The 23,506-nt window shown below is 39.6% G+C and overlaps 1 protein-coding gene across 2 annotated transcripts; it reads left to right on the top strand.

Moving 5' to 3' along the window:
• Positions 1 to 1,743: 1,743 nt before the first annotated feature.
• Positions 1,744 to 20,454, top strand: COPB1 (COPI coat complex subunit beta 1). 2 transcript variants are annotated; one of them, XM_059473878.1, is made up of 23 exons: positions 1,753 to 1,865; positions 2,692 to 2,772; positions 4,126 to 4,276; positions 4,925 to 5,154; positions 6,189 to 6,358; positions 6,514 to 6,628; positions 7,186 to 7,278; positions 7,801 to 7,938; positions 8,884 to 9,003; positions 9,426 to 9,533; positions 9,623 to 9,769; positions 10,197 to 10,342; positions 11,358 to 11,454; positions 12,071 to 12,231; positions 12,758 to 12,878; positions 13,233 to 13,460; positions 13,635 to 13,814; positions 14,616 to 14,760; positions 16,212 to 16,331; positions 16,651 to 16,796; positions 18,015 to 18,104; positions 18,833 to 18,988; positions 20,121 to 20,454. In XM_059473878.1, the coding sequence occupies exons 3-23, from the start codon at positions 4,186 to 4,188 to the stop codon at positions 20,178 to 20,180; spliced, it is 2,862 nt and encodes a 953-aa protein (XP_059329861.1). In that variant the 5' UTR covers positions 1,753 to 1,865; positions 2,692 to 2,772; positions 4,126 to 4,185; the 3' UTR covers positions 20,181 to 20,454. The 2 variants fall into 2 exon arrangements, with proteins under 2 accessions (XP_059329863.1, XP_059329861.1); XM_059473880.1 differs by lacking the exon at positions 2,692 to 2,772 and having other exon boundaries at positions 1,744 to 1,865.
• Positions 20,455 to 23,506: the final 3,052 nt, after the last annotated feature.

Here is a 23,506-nt window from a genome sequence, read left to right as displayed (position 1 = left end):
AGAGGGTCTTAAAATGCCTATGAAACCATAAAATAGTCATGGAGCAAACAGGGAAGAGCATTTCCCTGTGTCACTTTGTCCCAGCTGAAAAGGCATGTGTGGTTGTGAGGCTGAAGAAGCATGAAGCTGACTACCAATTGTGGTCAGGTTTTTTGAGAGGATTTACTCAACCCCACCTCTTTCAGAATGTCAGTCTTTCTTTGGAGCCATCAGCCAGCCTTGGGGCAGAACAGGGCTTTTAGCTAACTGAGGGCTGAGTTGGAGTAACAAAAAAACCACCACAAGTTCCCATTAGAGGAACTTCTCCTGAGCTGAGCTATGGAGTCTGTGCATTGCTGCTGAACCAACGGGTTCTGCAGGGCTTTGTCCCTTCAGCTTGGTCTGCACCTGGGGCTCTTTGGATTTAAGCTGAATGCCATAAAATGTGGGACTAACAGTGACTTCCTCAGGGCCATCTGCCAGGGAAGCCCAGGGAATTGGTGCTTCCTGGCTGGGATGCTGTAAGCAAGACTGAGTTCAGTCTTTTCTATGTTGGATCATTCTAATACAATTATTCTCCCCAGTGATTGCATTGAAAATTACAAGGAACAACCTTTTGGGGTGGACCCACATAGGACCTGATAGCCTGCTCAGTGTACTTAAAAAAAAAGGCCTGGAATTTGCAGATAAAGTAATAAATATTAATAAATTATTAAACAAAAATTAATAGATCATGGTGCTGTTATGAACAGCCTTTAAATACTGACTTGAATCCACACAAATAGTTCAGTCTGAAAATAGCAAAACAGCAGTGCCAGGGCTGTGTATTTGGTTTTTAAGTGCTAGAAAAAGCTGCTATTATTTTTCCTAAATTTATATTTATTTTAGTTTTTCCCTTTATTTTTCTTTTATTTCCCCCTTATTTATTTTCCCCTTCACTCATTTTTGCCCGTCTTACTCATTTCCATTTCCCCCTTAATTAATTTTTCACCTTTATTTATGTTTTCCCCTTCATTTATTTTACTTGTTGTTTTTTTTCCTTTTTGTTACTTCCCCCTAGTTTTTCCACCTCCCACTGTTTTTTTTCACTCCCTTTGTTTCTCCTCCCCGTTGTTTTTTCTCTGTCCCATTTTCCCTCCCTTTGCTTTTCCCTTATTTATTTATACACCTTCTTCTTTATTCATTTCCCATAATCTATTTTCCATTCCTTACTAATTTCCCCAATTACTTTTTTTCCCCCACCCATTGTTTTTTTCTCTCTCCCATTTTCCTTCCCTTTGGTTTTCCCGTATTTATTTATGCACCCTCTTCTTTATCCATTTCCCATAATCTATTTTCCAGCTCCTTACTAATTCCCAATTACTTTTTGTTCCCCACCCACTTATTTTTCCCTTTACCATTTCCCAACCCCCTTTTACTGTCTTTTTTGTTTTGTTGTTATTTACCTAATTGCTATCTATCTATATCGATCTATATCTATCTATATACATATCTTATATCTATCTATCTATATCTATATATCTGTATATATCTATATATCTTATATCTGTCTGTATCTGTATCTATCTATGTGGGGAGGGGTGTTTAATCTTATTTTCGGTCGCTATTTTCCGCTGTTTTCCTGCATCCCGAGGGTCCCGGATCCCCCCCGCGCGGGAAAACCCCGCCGTCCGCTCATGTGTGACGTCACAAGCCCCGCCCCTCCCGCCCCCGCCCCTTTCCCGCCTGGCGGCACCGCCCCTTTCGCGCTGCCGGGAGGCGTGTCCCGCCGCGGCCGCCGTACGCGCGATGTGGCCGGGGCGGGCGCGGCTCCACGTCAGCCATCGCCGGAGCGGCAGCGCCGCGGGCTCAGCTCCGCACCGGGACCGGCCCGACCCCTCTGCCCGGTACGGAGCCGCACGGCCGGCTCTCGGAGCGGCAGCCTCGCAGGGCCGGGGGATGGGGGCGGGAGCCGCTTCTCCGCTGGGCGCCGCAAGGCCCGAGGCCTCAGGGCCCCCATGTTGCCGGTGGCCCCGGCAGGGCCCCGGGGCGCGGGCGGCTCTGGGAGGGTTTGTGGCGCCCAGAGAGCTGCGGGGCTCGGGGCTCCCTCACGGGAATGGCAGGCGGACACGGGCATTGAGGGAAGTTTTGCCTCGTAGCTGAAAATGCCCGGGTTTGGAGTGGAAGTAGGAGCTGGGACACGAAGGGAAAAAATAGCCCTCAGCCGGCTGGAAATTTGTGGGGATTTTTAGCAAACATTTTGCACACTCTGTGTTATAGCTGTGCGTCAGTAGAGCGGTGCATTCCCGAGGTTTGGGTTCATTGGGTGCCCCCGTTGCTCAGGCTCCCCGGGGATGTAGGTGGCGAGCAGGCGTGGCTTTGCCTTCCTGCGCCCTGTAAACTCTTAACTTTCGATTCCCGTGGGGTCTGGTTGTGGTGCTCCATCCCTGGACGTGTTCGAGCCAGGTTGGATGGGGCTCTGAGCAGCCTGGTTTGGAATGAATTCATCTTTAAAGCCCCTTCCGACCCCAACTCTTCAGTGACTCCCACAGGGGACAGAGATGTTACTGCTGGAGAGTTAAAGCAGCACCAGATCTGTGTCCGTGTGGGCTCTCAGTGTCTCTGATTTCAACTCTTTGTGCCTTGCAAGGAGGAAAACGGGGTGGTGGTTTTCCCTGCCAGATCTCCCAGCTCGGTGTTTCACGAGAGTTGTTTTTCATTGCTGCTTTTCAGAGCCCAAAGTGCACTCATTTATCACACTTCAGAGATATGTTTGACCGTGATTTTGGAAATTTCTGCAGCTGAGATCTCTGTGTGAGTAAAGAAATGTGCCCTGCTTTCACAAGGATCTGCTTTATGGTCTGTGTCAATTGTTCTTGTAGGTGAAGGTGCCGGCTGCAGGGCTTTGAGGCAGGAATTCTGGGTAACTGCACAGGGAGGGTAAGCAAAAAAGCTGCTGCTGAGGCAAGAAAGCAGTTGGGAAAGCCCTCTGAGATCATCAGATCCAACCTTTGACTGACCTTTGTCAACTGGAGCATGGCACTAAGGGCCACATCCAGTCATTCCTTGAATGAGTGGTTTATGTAGATATTTGTAAGCAACAAAGTTAAGGAATGTAGGCCTTAAAATACAGAAATTCATAATGGGAAGAGGAGAGTTTCTTTAAACATTTGTGTTGCAATTATTTTTTGGGGTGATTGTTTTGGTGCTGATTGATGTGAGTTGTTTTCTTGTGTGGAGAAAGAGACAGCAGCCCAGCTCAGCACAACTTCCCTGCTCTCTGTTCAGGGTGATGTTCTCTGCATGCCCCTTTGATGAGAAAAGGGAGTCTCAGACTTCCAGACAATTATTATCAATAAAAGCTGATTTATTTTTGACACAATTTCTGTAAAAAGTACAAAATTGCTCATGTAGTAAACAGTAACAGTTTTCTTTGCTGTGCTTGTCAGTGTGGTATCACAGCATTAGCCAAGCAAGCTCAGGCTTGAGCATTTTTCATTACCTAAGAAATAGAATAAAAAGGTTGATTTGATCCTAGATGTCTATTACATAAAGAATAAACAAACATGAGAATGAGGATTGATACAACAAAAGGGTTGATTTGATCCTAGATATCTATTACACAAGGAAAAAAACAAACATGAGAATGAGAATTGAGCTTAATAGCAGATTTCTTTACCTGGACTGTCAGGCACACAGCAGCTTTGATATATCTGTAGCCTTCTTGTCCTTTTTCACCATAAAATGACTTGGTTTCCTCATTAGTGTCTAGTGGAGACAGTAGAGTTGAGCTGACCTGATGATCCCTGGCAGGTAAAATGCTTCTCTCTCCATCTTTCTCTTCTCTCCCATCCTTGGATTTTGCTCTCTTGGATCTCATGCTCATCTTCAAAGCCTCCTGCATAGACTGATTCAGCTTGTTAATTGAGTCCAGAACTTTATCTTTTAGTTTTTTCTTTTTTCTGTGAAGTTTTTCAGCTAATTTTGCAGCTTGGGTCATTCATCTGGAGGAACACAGGAGTACAGGAGCTGGGATCAGGGAATGACTCCAGGAGGGAGAAGCTGCTGCATCCATCCTGCAAGCCTTTAAGTCAGTTATAATAATGCTTTTGTGTTTGTTAATAAAGTCTTTTAACTTTGGGATGGTTTTGTTTGCTTGGTTTTTAGGTTGTCTGACATTGTGTGAAAATATTTCTTCCCTTGAGAGAGCTGCTGTAACCAAGAGCCATGACTGCTGCAGAGAACGTGTGTTACACATTGATCAACGTCCCCATGGATTCAGAGCCACCTTCTGAAATCAGCTTAAAAAATGACCTAGGCAAGTATTGGCAGTGACTGAAGGATGCTCCATCTTACCTGAATCATTCTCTCATAGTGTCTTTCCTCGAGTATTGTTTACATTTTGTAAGCTGAAACAAGTCAGTTTCATGTTTATTTCCTGTTGAGTTCTGGAATATGTCTGTTCCTCTGTTTGATGTGCTTTGACAAGCTTCATGATATTGTTTTATGTGCTTTGGTGTACTCCACAGTCTGGGAAAATCTGAAATCTTTTTTTTTTTTGGGAGTTTTAATACCTGCTTGGACTAAGGCAGATTTGAGCAGATTTTTTTGGAATAAGCAACCAATTGTGTTGTCACTCGTTCAATGCACTGTGGGATCTGATATATGTGTGACTCCAGGGCACATTGTAGTATCCTGGTACAAATTTAAGCATTAAAATGGCCTTGGGATTTGAACTCTTTCAATTCCAATATATTGATCTGCTGATTAGTCCATGAATTCCATGCTTATTTTTAAATATCTCTTGCTTCCTCTTTATTCTTTAATAGAAGTAAAGGGAAGGATTTTATTGATGTGCTGTATTTCACCCCTTCAGAGGAGTTTGTGTCTTCTGACACTGAGGATCAATATTCCTGTTAAAGTAGCTGTGACATGTCAGCCTTGCTCACTTCATTTCCTCCTGTAGAAAAAGGAGATGTCAAGTTGAAGACAGAGGCCTTGAAGAAGGTGATCATTATGATTCTGAATGGTGAGAAGCTGCCTGGGCTCCTGATGACCATCATACGTTTTGTGCTGCCTCTCCAAGACCATACCATCAAAAAGCTGCTGCTTGTCTTTTGGGAGATCGTGCCAAAGACCACTCCAGATGGCAGGCTCCTGCAGGAAATGATCCTTGTGTGTGATGCATACAGAAAGGTAACCTCTTGGTTAATTCATTGCTTGTGTTCCTCTGCTGGGCTTTGTACAAGGGACAGCATTTTGTGTTACTGAATAAATATAAACATTGTTTATGCTCAGCATTTCCGTCCTGTCAGCTGTGTCTCAGCGCTTCAGAGCTGGATAACTGCAGATAGGCAGCAGGTCTACTACCAAGGAGTTTTGCATTCTTTTAGTGGTACAATTTAACAAAAATGTAGTGCTCTGTTTCCTTGTGAGGGGTAACATAGTTACCATCCACCAGGAATCTTGGACAAGCCATGGGTCATAAAAGGACACTATTGTGATATGTTTGGGAAACACCTTCATAAAGATAATAAGGAGCTTCAGATTTGGGAATGGGTTGGAAACAGATGAGCTTATATATACAAGAAATTTATATCCAATGTGCAAGAATGCCCACAGGCTGAGCTTTCACAGCCATGGTAATCAGAGAAAACAAACACAATCCAGACAAAAATCCTGCAGGCTTTGTAAGTTTTATTGCACATAAATACATATTTTTAAATATTGTGGGGCAGCAGTGCTTTAGGAAAGCAATAGGAGTATGTGATAGTCTGTGATACATTGTGTAATTGGTTTTAATTAACTGGTGGGATGTCACTGGGGCCAAGTATGAAAAATCACACCCGATAGTCTTAACAAAATTACAAATACAAAAATTAGAGTGATTTCTGCTAGACAAAATAACATCCTTGTTATCAATCTTTACAGCAGCACAAGCAGTTCTCAGGCACACGCAACCTTTACCAGTATATACAAGCACAGTTTTCTGATCAGTGACTGGATGAATTTCAAAGTGACAAATACTCTGTTCAGCATCTAGACATACATCCTGGGCATTAATATTAATTTCTTGAGAAATAATAAATAAATAATTTCTTGAGAAAACAGTGAGATGTCTTTGGGAATGTTGGGAGCGTGTACCATGGGAGAGCTGAGTGTGGGAGAGGGTGGTAAGTGCATTCATCTGGAGAGTCTGGCATTTCAGCTACGTTTCCTGTTGCTTTTAGGATCTCCAGCACCCCAACGAGTTTATCAGAGGCTCCACCCTGCGCTTTCTGTGCAAGCTGAAGGAGGCTGAGCTGCTGGAGCCCCTGATGCCGGCCATCCGCGCGTGCCTGGAGCACCGGCACAGCTACGTGCGCCGCAACGCCGTGCTGGCCATCTACACCATCTACAGGTACACACCAACCGGGCACAGCTTTGGAGAGCTCAGAGATTTATCACTCCCTAGACTGCTGGTCAGAACTTCTGTGTTTGTTTGCCTTTTCTCCTCTGTTTTATGGGCATCCCTGGGTTTTACTCCGCTCTTAATTACGTTTTTTTCTTCTAAAGAAACTTTGAACATCTTATACCTGATGCTCCTGAACTGATCCATGATTTCTTGGTGAATGAGAAAGATGCAAGCTGCAAAAGAAATGCATTTATGATGCTGATTCATGCAGATCAGGTAAGGATACCTGCCCTCAAAGTCATTTGGTTTAATAATTGTAAATATGGTGGGTTAGTAGCCAGTAGTTTGTTGATAGTATAAACTACTTGTATTCATAAAAAACCCCATGTATGGTAGTGTTAATGCTTTTGTGGGCTATTTGGTACTGATAATGTAGGTATTTAGTGCTCTCTTTATTTTAAAGGAGAACTACTCTATTTGGTGAAGGTGCTGAAAAATGTGAGCATAACTTCACTGAGAAGTAGTCCATTATCTGCTGTTCTAAAGCTTTTGTAGTTACATGAGAAAGAAATGGTAGTGTCTGTTTAGTGTTTTGGATCACTTGTTCTACAGGCAATTGCCTTTTGTGCATAATTACCATTAGTTTGTCTCTCTTTTTGCCCTCTATAGACAGGATGGATTATTTTGCTCTTTAGGTCTACAGTGTTTTCCTAAATTGTTGAAGCATTGCATAAAGGCTGTTTTGTATTTTGATTTTTAGCATGTGTTTTTATTTAAAATTCAACTGAGTGAGCAAACTCTGAATAATATAAAATAATTTATTTTCTTTGTAGGATCGAGCTTTGGATTATTTGAGTACCTGTATTGACCAAGTGCAGACCTTTGGTGACATACTGCAGTTGGTTATTGTTGAACTAATTTACAAGGTAAAAGGGAAATGTTGTGGCACATTTAAAATAAATGGCACATGTTAATTTATAGAATTATATTAGACTGTTTTTAAAAAGGGATAGAATGTTGCTGGAAAAGGGATTTAGCTGACTTCTTGTTCATGTCAGGAATATGTCATTGCTTAATAGAGCTCAATAAATCTTGTCTCTTGAAATGATAAAGAGCTCAAGTGTGCACTGTACAGAGCAATAAGTCTCACCAGATTTGCTGTGATGGGGACAATATTATCAGAGTGCTCTTCGTGGGCATGAGCAGGCCATCTCTTACAGAGGCTATTAGAGGCTCTGCCCTTCCTTTTGATGGGAGATTTTAAGACTGTAGCATTACTCAGAGTTGTTGAGAACAGCTTTTGAAATTAGAGTTTTACAGCTGTGAATGACACTTCCTGTCACCAGAAAATGCTGTTAATTTTCTCCTCTCTGTGAGATAGTGGAGCAGGTGAGCTGTAGGATTGCTCTTTTCTTTGTGTGCCAACTGTGGATCATTCTTTTATCGAGGTCTGTCACGCGAATCCGTCGGAGAGAGCTCGGTTCATTCGCTGCATCTACAACCTGCTGCAGTCCTCCAGTCCTGCAGTGAAGTATGAGGCTGCAGGTACTCTGGTTACACTCTCCAGTGCACCCACAGCAATCAAGGTATGAAAGGGATGTTTGCAGCTCTTCAGTAGCTTCTAGTGCACTGAGGTGAACGCTGTGTGCTGCATGTTGATACTTAAGAGGGAAGGTTTTAGTAATATTTCTCATATGAAACACTATCTTAAAGTAACTCTTAGAATTGGTCACAAAAAAAGACTGAGCAGACCTGGAGCTAGTGGATTTCATGTCACTTTGGTAGAGCATAATCTTGAATACTGTGCAGACTGTTGGACCAACCTGTGATCTACTTGGCCTAGTTAGCAAAGCAGACTACAGCTGAAGATTTCAGAGATTGGATGAAATTTTTTACTCATGAATGTCACTTATTTCAGACCAGCGTAGAAGCATAAAACAGTGAAGATTCATGTTGATTACTGATTGACCTGGGGTTCTTAGTTTTATATTTCTACAGCTGATGGTTGAGGATCACTTAGAAATTTAGAATTTGTATGGAAATTTAAAAGATAGGTTATGCATAGGATTAGAACATTGTCACTCATAGTTTCCAAAAGTCAGGGGGAGTATGAATTCCAGCATTCTTAGTTTGGCATACTCATTTTGGTGAAGTAGACACACTGTACCTAGAAGCTGTCATTAAAACCTAATCTAGGTAGGCTAATACTGCCAACTCTTTTAAGTTGGTTTTCATGCCCTGTTGCATATTTCACAGCTGACCCAAAGCATGTCAGATAACCTATCTTATGTCTGTCTTTGAATTTGAAGTCAAGTCTGTGTACTGTAAGGTAAAGCCATTGTGAGCCTTCATGTGTGATTTTTGTAACATAGTGAACAAAAAATTTTAAACTCTGTTTATAAGGTTAATTTCTGTACCAGCTCTGAGTAGCTGCTTTAATAGTAAAATAGGAATCCTTTCCTCAATTTCAAAATTTTCCAGTTTATTCTCTTCCTGACTTAAAAAAATGGTTTTGATCCTTTTAATTTTAGGCTGCTGCCCAATGCTACATAGATTTGATCATTAAAGAAAGTGATAATAATGTGAAACTGATTGTCTTGGATCGGTTGATTGAGTTGAAGGAGCATCCCTCCCATGAACGAGTGTTGCAGGTATGTTGCTGTCTCTTTTCCTGCAAGCCTTAGGAAAGAAAAGCCTTCAATAACAAATCTCCCAGGTTTTTGCAATGAAGAGAAGAACTTCTGAAGTTTCAATTTCCTTTTGGTATGTTTTTGAACACATATTGGATGGACTTCTGTGTTTATGACTTGGCTGCTTTTGTTGTCTGCATAAAAATTAACAATGACAAATGCTGTCCTGGTTGTAAGGTTTAATGGTGTAACTGCATAGGAGATGTCTGTGTAAATGTATTAAATGAACACTGAGAAGTTCTAATGCCTGCTGCTTGCTTGGCAGTACATCATATATTATGTATCCAGAAAGGCTTTGAAAATCATTGAGGACTGAAAATTAGAATTGTATGAAGAGGAAGCAATTTAAAATGGCAAAATACTTTACTTTGTTATTGTTTCAGGATCTGGTTATGGACATCCTCAGAGTGTTGAGCACCCCAGATCTAGAAGTGCGCAAAAAGACCCTTCAGCTGGCTCTGGATCTTGTGTCTTCAAGAAATGTGGAGGAGGTAAATTATGTGCTTTTGATTCATTACGCTGTTTTCTTTCTTTTGAAAAATGTCACTTTTTAAAAAATTTGATTTGATCTTTTCTGCAGCTTGTGATTGTTCTGAAGAAGGAAGTGATTAAAACGAATAATGTGACAGAGCATGAGGATACAGACAAGTACAGACAGCTGCTGGTTCGGACACTGCATTCCTGCAGTGTTCGCTTCCCAGACATGGCTGCCAATGTTATTCCAGTGGTATGCAAATATTTCATTGTATTCTCATTGCATGTGTTACACCTGTACCCCACACCTGCAGAATTGCTGGAGCTGAGGTGTTCCTCATAGTGGCCTCGTAATGAACCTCACAAGAACCAATGCTATTTTTAGTTCCTAAAGAAACATAGGACTTTTGATGCTGTAATTTTTTGTTTTTCTGAGACTGTTAATATATTTTTGAAGAACATGAGCTGAAGAGCACCTTTAAAAGTGCAATAATTTGGATCACTAGAAAAACAGTTTGGGAATGTGATAATTGGTACATGTTTGGAATGTACTTAAGGTTGTTTGACTTCAGTTTTTTTTCACTGGAGATGCATAAGGACTTTTATTTTTCTGAACATAGAAGGGAAGTATTATTGTATAAACTTCTCTGTTTGTGCTGATGTTCAATCTTTCCTGGCAGCTGATGGAGTTCCTTAGTGACAACAACGAAGCGGCAGCCGCCGATGTCCTGGAGTTTGTGCGGGAAGCGATCCAGAGATTTGAAAACCTCAGACCTCTTATTGTTGAGAAGATGCTTGAAGTCTTTCATGCTATTAAATCTGTCAAGTGAGTCCAGAGTATGATACCAAACAGACTTGGGAGCACCTGTGGCTCACTTGCATTGAATGTATATTGTCATTAAATATGTACCAAAATCCACGTTACCCACACAGAGTGACTGTGAGCCTAGATATTTTGAGGTAGGAGATTTCTAGGTACAGCTTTCTTCTTGCCTGTTTGTGCAAGAGGTAAATTGGGCATTTGTTGCATTGAATAAATGCAAAATGAAATAAATTCAATTTCCGTTTCTATAATGCACTTGATAATTGTAATTCTCCTTGCTCGGATGTAGTGTTGTTGATGAAGGCCAAACATAAAGTAATGTATTTATTAAAACAGAATTCCTAAGGAATTTGCACTCGTAGGCAACTGGAAATACTGTACATTTATTAGAAAGCCTAATCTAACATAGACTGAGCTTTACAAAGTATAAAGCTATTTTAGTACCTTTCAGGGCTCTAAAACCTTTGCTTGCTGATGGATCTGTAAAGGTTAAGTCATATGAGAACTTCTCTATGTCAGAAGAGCACTCTGTCATTCTCCTAATACACAGAAAATTCTGAATCCCATCTCCATTGTAATCTCATTAAGTGGGGGAAAAAATCCCTCTGAAGCTTTGCTATTCTTTTCCTAATCTTCATTCTTGTTCTGGTTTTTCATTTTCTCCTGTATAATGGAAAAATTAGTTTGTCTCAGTTAAATGGAGAATTTAGAGCTGACTTTATTCACATGCAGTGGAGTATTTCATTGTGATCCCAATGAAATTTAATTTTGTGTATTTCAGGTTTAAAATGGAAATTAAAATGTAGCAGAGAATATATCTAATTTGATGTAATTTTTCATGAGTTTACTGAGGCTTAAAAGATAATTGCTTGTGATTTAACCTGCTTTTGTCAGTTGTGTCCTTTTGAATTTGTCAAGACTGGCCTTTACTACCTGATAAATCACTTTAAATCACTTTTCTTGGTGCTGATTTGAGTATATCACAAAAGCATGATTTAAATTACTGTTCTTGTCTCAGGATTTATCGAGGAGCATTATGGATCCTTGGAGAATATTGTAGCACAAAGGAGGATATACAAAGTGTAATGACAGAGGTTCGCAGATCACTCGGAGAGGTGTGTATGTTTTGGGGTTTTTGTGTTTCCTGGCTCTTTGTGGTTTTTACTGCCATTATGCAGTGGGTTTTCTAAGAAAAGGTATTTTAGAAAGATCAAGTAAGATGTAACAGTGTTTTGAGGACTTGTGTACTGGCATTTGCACAGAAAATCTTAAGTAAAAAGTAGTCAGGGTTTTGCATTCATTACTCATTTTTTTCAAGTAGCATACTTGAGCTGAGAATAAGTGATATCTGTTACAAGAAAAGTTGGGAAATTCCTTATTTCAGAAAATTATGGCAGCTTTATATGATTTAATTATATCCAGTAGCAAAGAAAAAATGCCTTCAGTTTGTGTTGTTCTGAGAGCAATACTTCTCTAACAAAATCTAGTTCATCAATGAGAACTTTATTGCATGTATAGGAAGCTTCTGTGAGTATTTCAATATCTGCTTATTTCCTCAAATTCTCCCCAAACCGATGCACTGTAGCTGACCTTTTGGTTATAAAAACAATATTTAGAACCTTTGGTTATAAAACCATTACCTCAGTAATGCAGATAATTTTTATTAAAACCTGTAGAACAAAAATATATATTTTCTTTTAATTGTAACAGTTGCTTCCTGCTCATTTTTAGATCCCAATAGTAGAATCTGAAATCAAGAAAGAAGCTGGTGAGCTCAAACCTGAAGAAGAGGTGTCTGTGGGTCCAGCCCAAAAATTAGTGACAGAGATGGGCACTTATGCAACACAAAGTGCTCTTAGCAGTTCCCGACCTGCCAAAAAGGAAGAAGACAGGTATTTGTGATTTCATGCTTGGCCAGGAATGACTTGGTTAATTTTTATCTTTGTTTATTTGAGTGGTGTTATCTGTCATACAGAGTTCAGTGGTTGAGGGAGTTTCCTGTTTTAATCCTAGCTAGATAGAATAGGAAGTTGCCTGATTGCTTAGGATTTGTAATCAAAGCTTAGTGTATAAATAAGTGCTTTATTAATTACGATGTCCTGAATTCTAGTTGATTTTTTTTACATATAAAGTTCTCTCACAGTTTTAGTTGGATACAGAGATAGTGCCTTTAGATTAAAATATTTTCTTCCTTTTATATCACGTTGCATTCCTACACCTCTCTCTCCCTAGTCCACATGGAAATGACTGTGGTGACTTGTGAAAATCTCTGTATCTAGAAAATTACATTGAGAAGGAAAACACTCAACCTTGTGAGGTGTTTCAAACTTGTTTTGCTTGTACAGTATGAAGGTTAACAGAAGTAGGCTGAAGATTGTCATCCAGAAGTAGTTTTCTGAGGATCATTTGTCTTTGCAGACCTCCCTTACGAGGATTCTTGCTGGATGGAGATTTCTTTGTTGCAGCTTCCCTTGCTACAACTTTAACCAAGATTGCTTTGCGTTATGTGTCCCTAGTTCAGGAAAAGAAGAAACAAAATGTGAGTCATCTCTTGTGTTTTCACATTTAAGGAACAGCTGCTTTTTCCCTCTTTTCTTTTCAAAAGATGCAAAATGGGTTAAGTCCAAAGTGCAGTGCCAGTTATGTGATTGGATAATAATGATAGTTGGGATCACAAACAGGACCTGCTGCTTTCCAGCCATTCTATCTAGACAGTCTCTAAATCATTCTGCTTGGTTTCAGATAACAAATACTAAAAAACTAAGTAATCTCTTCAGAGATGTTATGGTTTGATTAATATGCACCTTTTCCTAAATAAGTCAGAAGTCAACATTTCTTTAAAGCTGTGGCAAATGCAATAACCTTCTTCCATTCTCTTTGTGCTCCTTCTCAGTCCTTTAATGCTGAAGCAATGCTGCTGATGGCCACAATTCTCCACTTGGGAAAGTCTTCTCTTCCCAAGAAGCCAATTACAGATGATGATGTGGATCGTATTTCATTGTGTCTGAAAGTGTTGTCAGAATGTTCTCCTCTCATGAATGACATTTTCAACAAAGAATGCAGGCAGTCCCTCTCTCACATGCTGTCAGCCAAGCTAGAAGAGGAGAAACTTTCCCAGAAGGTGAGCTGTTATCAGTGTGTAACCATAAACACTTGGAGTTTTTACAGGTGTTCACATCCAAGCTGGTCTCAGAAATGTCACCATTTGACTCTGTGTAGGTGAGCCATTAGTTGACTTTTTCTGTGCTAAGGAATGGAATTCACTGTGAATTCTTGAATTGCTCTCTTCCTGCAGAAAGAATCTGAGAAGAGGAATGTGACAATTCAGCCAGATGATCCCATTTCCTTCATGCAGCTTACTGCTAAAAATGAAATGAGCTCAAAAGAAGACCAGTTCCAGCTCAGCCTTCTTGCAGCAATGGGAAACACGCAGAGGAAAGAGGCTGCTGATCCTCTTGCTTCCAAACTTAATAAGGTAGTGGGAAATCAGTGCTTTAATTGTATACATGGGATCATTTTGGGAATTGCAGACTGGAACTGATGAACCAGACTGTGCTGCTTGATTGGGAAGACACAGTTATATTCTGATGAGGAGAAAAAGAAAACCACTTGTGCTTATAGTTGTTACCATCTCAAATGGGGAGAGGAAGAACAAAAAGAAAACTTGGAGAGTGCTCACCTGGTGAAATGTGGAGAACAAATTAGGGTTTGCTGCTTTGAAATCTCAGTAAAGTTCATGGGGAAGGGAGCAAGGATGCCAGAAGTGATTAAGATCCCCTTTCTTTGGCTGCTGTATCCTATTGCTAAGTGCAATGCATCCTTATTTCACTCTTGATGCCTATTTTTTCCTGTAGATTAGCAGAACCTGCTGAGGAGGTTTAAAGAGAAGAAATCACTTGAGTAATTCATTAGTTAAGAGTTAAACCCCCAGACTTTGAAAGAACGGATGAATTCTTTTTGATGTTTAAAATTACCTTTTCATATTAAGTCAGCATTTCTTTGTGCTGCTGATCATCTTAAGAATAAATAGCATTACAGTTCATATTTTAGCAACTTATTAGTTCAGAATTCATTTCATCTGGAGGGGTTTATATGTGTATAGAAATATATAGTGTGTATGCAGGGGCACATGTGAAGGAAGGCAACTTGTTTTGGAGGCCCATATTAAATAATAACCAATTTAAGTGTACTTTATTCTTATTTTTTGTCATTGTTTGAATGATTGTGTGTTTTAAACTGCTTTCTGAGGAGGTGAATCCCTTGGCTTGTGTGACAGGTGACTCAGCTGACAGGTTTCTCAGACCCTGTGTATGCAGAAGCCTATGTCCATGTCAATCAGTATGACATCGTGCTGGATGTGCTCGTGGTCAACCAGACCAGTGACACCCTGCAGAACTGCACCCTGGAGCTGGCCACGCTGGGTAAGGAGGGCTGCATGCTGCAAAAAAGCAGCTCTGAGCTTCTGGGAATTGGGCATTACCCTGCTCTAAGGAATTCCTGAAACACTTCCAAAGTGATGCCAGCTAGTCACATTTTGAATGCCTTTAGAGATATATTGGTTTAAATATTTGGTGGAAGTTTGTATGTACTGACAATGCAATCTGATGATATAAACCATAGCCAGATTTTATCACTAAAAACATAGTGTTCCATTTCCCCTTCTCCTTTTTTTTCTGATATATAGACAGGTTTTTTGATGTACTTATTTTTCATTGTGCTGCTACCATAGACAGGAAAATAAAAATAGGTCAAAATCCCAACTGGTATGGAGCAGAAAGCCATCTGCCCTAGGTGGTTTTTGCACTCAGCCTGAAGCACTTAAATACTGCATTTACTCAACTGAAACCATTCCCTGTACCAACAGCTGTACCAGAGTCTTGCTTGGACAATACTGAGGCTTCATTAACTTCTCATAGAGGAGTCACTGGAGCACATAATTCTAGAACAGTAACCAGTTTCTTATTAGTTGTCTTCTGTTTTGGCAGTCAGGAACCAGTTTCTTATTAGTTGTCTTCTGTTTTGGCAGTCAGGAGCTGACATACATTTACAATATGTTAGGAGAACTCATATTATGTACTTTTCACTATAATAAACATGACTGGAGGGGCATAACCTTTCTCCTAAAATTTTGTAAATCATTTGATGAGACTAATGATGGGAATAAATCGAATGGTTGCATTATTTAATAGGTTGTATTTTTTATTTGTCAGCTCAGTAAAGTGGAATTCTGTATTTCCCAGCTGATGTACTGTAAAAGCTGACTTGAGGCATCACTCCCATGTGTGGAGTTCATGCTGTTCATGCTGTGTTCTCAAGTTGCAGTTTAATAGAATTAAGGAGTCTTTACAATTGCTTGTTGAAGGATTAGTAAAAATGCATCCCTTAGTGTTTCCTTGGAGCAATTATATTCAGAATCAAGGGGATATTTTGACCTTTTAGTAAATAGCTTGGTGCCTATAGTGCTGGACATTGTACTTTGGATTTGAGGCACTTGACTATAGGGTTAGGCCTTATGATGATGTCACTGATTAAAATACAAGGTAGAATTAACCATTTCCTTGTTAAAAATTATTACTAAACTCCATCCAAAGCCCATTTAATTCAGTATTTGCATTTGTTTTCTGTGGGGTTTGGGTGAACACAGCAATATTTTAACTGAAATTGTTATATAATGTAATTTCTCTTGCAATTAGGAAACTATAAAAAAAATAACAACCAATTCCAAATCAATTAATATTTTTATGGTGGTGTTTAGTGCAGCTCTATAGATGCAAAAATTGAATGACAAGAAAATAAAACCTGTTGTTCAGAAGCTAAGCTCATTGTATACTGCTAGTGTTCCCTGATTTCATCTCCCAATTTCTTTACACAGGTGACTTGAAACTTGTGGAGAAACCATCTCCTCTGACACTTGCTCCACATGATTTTGCAAACATTAAAGCTAATGTCAAAGTTGCTTCTACAGAAAATGGAATCATTTTTGGTAATGTTGGTAAGTAAACAATTTCAGTGTGCAAAATTAACATGAATGCATTGTATTTGTAACTGCTTAATGAGCTCAAAAATAAAGCCCTTCATATTGAAAGAAGAAATTAAATTACAATGTAAGAATATTTTGTGATGATTTAAAAAAAAGCTGTATCACTGTTACTTAAAACCATTGTAGAATGTGCTACCTTTAGGACAATTGTCAGCATGAGATTGAGCAAGGGTTGGCTGTTGTTAACTGGCAGATGGTAGCTCAGCACCCTTATTAAGAGCAAATTCACTTTTTGGAACATTCAGAAGTGGTTTTGTGTGTTCTCTTGCAGTGTACGATGTCTCTGGAGCAGCCAGCGACAGAAACTGTGTGGTTCTCAGTGACATTCACATTGACATCATGGATTACATCCAGCCTGCTTCCTGTACAGATGCTGAGTTCAGACAGATGTGGGCAGAATTTGAGTGGGAAAACAAAGTTAGTTTTTGAGGTTTTTTTCTATGTTACTTTGTTGATGAGATACAATTCTGTCTCTTGTTCTACAGCAGCTCATTGCAACAGCATTGTCTATTGCCACATAAACCTCATTCAACATCCTCATTGGATGCTTGCCTCAAGTAGCTTATTCTCTTACAGCTATCTTATCAGTTTCACCATCTTAGCAATGCAATAACTGGGGTTTTGGCTTGCAAAAGAGCTTGTGTGCATTGAGCTTTACCTCCTCTATGGAAGCTGTCCAAGCTGACTGGTGATTGCTGTGTATTTTGGCTCAAAGGTGAGATGGCAACAAATTTAGGTTTATTCTGAGGCTGCAGAATTACTCACGCTGCTCAGCCTCTCCAGTTCTAATCACATTGTCCTGTGGGTTGCAAGAGACCTTCTAAAGGTTGTTTAGTCCAGCCCCCTGCCAGGGGGACAGGAGCATCTTTCTTTCACCTTGCTACTTTACAGTACAACTGTAGCATAAAGTTCTGGGTGCTGTGTAAGACCAGCAAGACAGTGGTTACACTTCTTAGTAACTAGGGTGCCCAAACCTAAAAAAAAAGGGTTTAAGGGAGATGATATATAAGAATGAAATAGAAGCAGAATGGGATATACTTTACATGAACTGTAGCCTTGTGTGGTACATAGGTGTGCTCACTTGGGACTAGATTTAAATGTCTCAGGGGAACTTGTGCACAGTATATTGTAATGGATTATATATGAAGCCTTAGTAGTTTGTAAACTCCTCCTAAGAGAAATGTTAAAAACAATTTAAACAAGGCACATAATATGCAATATGATAAAGCCAAGGCAGCCCAGAGAGCGTTGTTTGCTAGAAGAGGAAGATGAAAGGAATCTTTATCACTGGTTAAAAGCAAACTTTGGACTAGGTGTTGCTTTTTCTTGTTCTGGCAATGTGTAAACTGTATTCAGACAAGGAGTCCACTGTTTGCTGTAGATAATCTAGATGTTCAACAGAGTATCCTATTCACCCAATAGATTTTAGCAACCATGGTAATAGCATGAAATTTTCCATCTTAACAAGTGGAGGGCAGGAGGTGAAGACTTCCTGTGCATGCAGCTTACTGAGTGTGCTGTTCCTCAAGGAGGAATGTGGAAGTGATCTCCTTTATAGAGCCCTGAAGAAGAGATTTCAGAAATACCTGAGGAGCTAATTAAAGTAATTGCCTTTTTTTTTTGTCCTTCTTGAAGGTAACAGTGAATACAAATATCATTGATTTAAATGAATACTTACAGCACATACTGAAGTCAACCAATATGAAATGCCTGACTCCAGAGAAGGTGAGTTATTTCTTGGAGAGTTTTAGATAACTTTTTTACTTCCTGTACTTTATTATTTAATTTGTTCAACATTTGTTGTTAATATTCTTCAAATAAATGAAATTAAATGAAACAAAATGAAATAGTACATGTACCTCAAAGCTTTTACTCTGAAATGAGTAGAAGCAGATAAATGTTACCAAAATTCTGTTGTCCCAAGGTGAAAAATCAGAATGTCCATTTTGATTCATAGTAGCTAAGCTGCAGCATAGACTTTATAGGACCATCTGTTTACATAACGGGTTTTTTAGTAGCTCCATATTTCTTCCTTCTCTGACAAAATTTACCTTTCTTTTGCCAGTTTAGCCTTTTTGTTGTAAAGCAAAACAAATATATATAATAGCTACTAGCTGTTAAGATAGACCATGTATGATAGCTATTACATGGGTAGTAACCAAATTTAGTGGCTATTTAACTTCTTTGCCATTTTGCTGTTGGTTAAAACAAACCATAGAATGCCCACCTGCCTTGTCTTGATGAATTCTATAGACTGCATAATTCCCAGTACGAATTCTAGAAAAAGGCCCACTGCTGTTTCCCTGTGCATGATTCCCACATGTTATAAAACATTGCAGGTGAAGAAAGAAGTGTAAACATGACACATTGATAACTGCCTAGAGAACTTAGGCTGAACTAAACTGTGTTCAGAGGATTTTGGTTTTTTAAGGGTTCCCATGTGCTTTCCACAGGCCCTTTCAGGCTACTGTGGCTTCATGGCAGCCAATCTTTACGCCCGCTCCATCTTCGGGGAGGACGCCCTGGCCAACGTGAGCATTGAGAAGCCGATCCACCTGGGCCCGGAGGCGCCTGTCACGGGCCACATACGCATCCGGGCCAAGAGTCAGGTATGGGCCTTGCCACCCTCACCCTTTAGGGCAGTGTACCGAGCACTCCCAAACATTACAGACTTTTTACAGTCCTTTCTCCTGGTGCGTTGCCATAAAATTGGCCTTTGCGCCAAGATTTCCCAATTTTGTCCATAGTACTGCAAATAGGATGTTATATTTTATTTGCTTTTAAATAATAAACCAAATATGCCCCAGGGTTACATGATGTTTTTCCAACCAAATTGCACGTTTCAGTGTCACACAACAAGGAAATTTTATGCATGTGATTGCTATTCACTGATTCTTTTTAAAAACAACAAAAGAAAATCCCAAGGTTTTTAGCAGGAGTTATTTATGTAGATATGAATCTGCTTTGGCATTTAGAGTTTCTACCTCCCAACTAAAAAAAAAGACTGGGATTTGGGATAAATAAAACAAAAACACCAATGTAAAATAGAAATATTTTAAACAGTGTACAATAAAGGAGTACTTGAGAGTTTTCATATTCAAAGAAAACATTTCGTTTATGTGATGTCACTACAAAGATTTTGGTCTGGTTTAAATTAAAGTTTCTGATATGTTATAGTGCCATTTTTACAGAAGACTGCATTCAATTACATATACCAGCATGGTTGCATCTTGAAATCATTGTGCTATTGAATATGTGGATTTATTCATGCAGTTTCTTTTGATGATTCTTCAGTTTTTGTGCAATATTACTCTGGCTCTGTGATGAAATAATTTTCCATAGCTGTGGTGCACTGAGTGTACTGGTATCAGCACTGGGACTTTCAGCAGTTTAATTTCAGTAACTGGACAGGCAGTTGTCATTTCTCCCCTGGTAGTCCGGGGTGGGAGGTCAAAAGCTTACAATATATTTTAGTCTTTTGCTTTTCATATGGATAACACATGTAACAGTTGCCAGCTCAGTTAAGTTTCATTGTCTCAATAATATATGTAGACCTAACCTTTACCTAGTGATAAGGAAGTGAGCACTATGAAATGTACAAAGAAGTGAGCAGCTGGAAATTTCCATGCCATTGATTTAATAGATTTCTAGATATGGAATTTCCATTTTAATATAGATGAGATAAAGTTCTTTTCAAGTGAAGTATTTGTGTCATGATTGTTGTTTTCCTTTTCCTTACAGGGAATGGCCCTGAGCCTTGGAGATAAGATCAATCTGTCTCAGAAGAAGACAAGTTTATAAATTTTACCTAATGTCTCTTCGGGTCTTTTACAGTTTAACCTTAGGTATGTGGCTTTTGGGATCCAGAACATCTTATATTCTTCAGTGTTCTGTAATTGTAGAAGCCAAGCTTTTGAGCTGAAAGCATTCCAGCAGATAATTTATAGGTTCTCCATGATTGATATTGGGCAAATTTTAAATCTCCAGGTTTTTTTTTCTTTGTCCTGGAAGTCATGTTTTCTTTGTCTCTAATATATACTGATGCTCACAGTACAATAAACAAGTTATATCAGTACTGCTTTGTCTGTCAATTATAATCTCTGTATGATCTGATCAGTGTTGAATATCTGTCTGGGGCTACTTGGATACTCTGAGAAAGTTGCAGTCTGTAATTGCTTCAGTGTTTGCAGTAATGACTAGGCCTGAATATGTGAATGTGTGATCATAATTCTTAAAATACTCTGGTATACCTAGGAGAATATAAATTTGCCAGCTAAATTAAAGGCTGCATATTCTAGATGGTAATGTAATAACTTGGCACAGACAAGCTTGTAGTATCAAAAAAGAGACTGGCAAAATTCAGCTCTTTCCAGCAAGTTGTAGAACCTTAAACTTTGTTTCTGAAGTGCTTTCCTAGCAGTGTTATCCTGAGTAACATAACATTGCTGGTGGTGTTCTTATTTTTCAGTTACTGTGAAAAAGACAGCCAAGTGCAGCATTGAAGCTGTAGCAGCATAAGCAGTTTTTCAGTGAATGCAGCCTTTGGCCATGTGTGTGAGCTCAGGAAGGAAAGATTCAGACTCATTGTGAACTTGCAATGAATTGAGCTATGTTGAAAAGAAAGACTTGTGAGTGAAGGTCAGGTCAGGATGTTGAAGTGAGTTAACACCATTTGGCTTCTAAATCTTATGCACATTAGCAGTGGATAAAAGCATATAACCATAGAGTGAAAATACTGTCTGCTGTATCTATTCAGCATTAATTCTGAATTTATTAAACTGTTGCGAGCAATTGCTTCTACAGAAGAGTGTCCAGAGCCAGCAGTGCTCTTCCAGTTGGCTGAAAGTCCTGCTGCTGGATTTCCACAGCTGTGACCTACTCCAGAAGGACAGAAGAAAATACTCCATGTAGCTGATTCCCAAAACATTTCAGGCCTCAGCGATGAAAATACCTTTTTTTTCATTCTGAATAAGCACAAGGAGCACACACGTAAATTCTGAAATGAAATAGTTAGGGCTACAGTATTTTATCTGGCTAAAGGATGGCCCTAGAAGTGCAATGCAAAACCTGAGCATAGTTTTGCTGAATGACCTATTTATTTTTCATGTTTTGAAATCCCTGTTTGGTTCTGCCATTGTTTCGTTCTTTAGTGAAAGCTCTAGCTTGTGAATAACATGATAGCAGCAAGAGCTGAAGCTCTGAGTGTGCAGGACTGCTTTGATATTGTCCTTATGTCTCTGCATGATCTCACAGCAGCCATATTCCTTTCTGGGGAGTTACTCCAGATTCACAAGGATGTAGAGATAATCAAATTCTGATCTTAACTGCTCAATACTTCATCATTTGGGGGTGAGAGTGCTGATGGGAGAAAAGCAATAGGAGTATGTTGTATGGGATCTCCTGGGAAATTCCATGGATATCAGTGTGCTGCTCTGAGGTGAGTGTGGGGGATCTCATTCTGCAGTCACTTAAAGCCAAACCAAGGTAAAAGAAAATCCTAGGAGTCCAATGGATGGTTTCATCTCTTCATGAAGACACTGTGAGTTGTAAGACACTAACAGAGACTGAATCATAGCTCTGTGGGCACTGACTGGTTTGGATGGGATGAATTTGCTGACCACAGCCAAGGAAAGGATGTTTTTGGAGAAGGAGAATGACTTCCAGTGTGTGTTATCCAAGCCATGCTTCAGTCACAATCTGCTCTCCTCACTGGAGAATAGAAAAACATCCTGGCACGTGCAGTCATGCATATTTCAAGTGGCTCTTAGTCAGCTGGGAGGGGAACATAATTTTGTTTGGGATATTTTTTGCTGTCAGGATTTTATGGAAGGACATGGAAACATTTGTGTAGCAGGAGCTGCCATGACTTTGGGATTCATTTTCCACCTGCCATGCCTTCCAGTACCTCTTCTGCAGAATTGGTTTTGTACAAACATTTTCCTTGGTGGCATGCATTTTTTCAGTAGCCTGAACACTGAAAATGTTAGATATGTGTTTCATGTCTTTGCTTCAGAGATGAAATTCCCTTTTTTTATACATCCATCCTCTTGTGTTCTGGCTAAGATTTTGCTCAGCAGCTCAGATATCAAATTGCTTCTGGTCTTGTGCATACAAAGGAATATCTTCCACAGACCATCATTCTTCAGGAGCCACTTGCAGCTTTTTCACTGCAGTAAAAGCTGGTGTACAGCTGTGGCTCTGAATTGTTCCAAACTTGATATCAGAAGTTGCTATACCCTGTTTTCTGCACAGGAGTGTGTATTGCATGTGCTATGGTTAAGGGAGTGTTATTCCACTGCTCTGATTTCAGAAACTTGCATGTGTGTGTTGCTGTGCTAGGGGTAAGGGAGTGTTATTCCACTGCTCTGATTTCAGAAACTTCTATAAGAACAAGAATAAATTATCAGGAGGAGTAAATGGAGCAAAAAAGCTTGCTGCTTTTCCATTAAAAGTTTTAGAAAGTCATTGCAGGATGCAGTGTTAGAATAGCAGGAAGCCAGTTTGTACTATGCCCCTGCTCCTGGTGTCCCTGCTGCAAGGAATCACAGCCAGGTTTATTTATTCAGGGCCTCATGAGGATTTGTATTTATGTTTTTTTATGTATTTATTACTTAGATGCTAACATGAGAAGCAGGAATGTTTACCTGAGGACAGACAGATGTGGACAGCTCTTATTTGAGAGTCAAATAAGACTTGGGGCTCATCCTAACAAAACAGGAATAGGGAGACTGAATTTATAGAAACTTTATAGGTAGTGTAAAATAAAATAAATTATAAATCAGGCCACAGAGGGACTTAATTTGTACACTGGCCTTCAGAAAGGTTTGTAAGTGGTTCTGTAAAGGCAACTTTGTGCACCTCTGAGAAATGTGAAGCCTTGTGTGAGGTGTTTGCTCTCTGTTGTGTGCTTTCTGGCACAAAGCTGCAGCTGAAACACTCAGTCACTTAATCCTAATTGAGCAGCATCCCAACACCAATTTAAAGCATTTTATAAATTCTTCAAAGTTTTCTTGTGTTGTTACACCAGGGGGTGCTGTCTTGCAACTGATAATTTTTCAAGAGACTGTTTATGCCTTTTTTTTAAGTGTTAAGGAAGAAAGTAAAGGATCTGGTGCAGGGGTGTGCTG

The sequence above is a fragment of the Ammospiza nelsoni genome, chromosome 6 (genome assembly GCF_027579445.1).
Source record: "Ammospiza nelsoni isolate bAmmNel1 chromosome 6, bAmmNel1.pri, whole genome shotgun sequence".
NCBI lineage: Eukaryota > Metazoa > Chordata > Aves > Passeriformes > Passerellidae > Ammospiza > Ammospiza nelsoni.
This window is presented reverse-complemented; position numbering and strand designations above follow the sequence as displayed.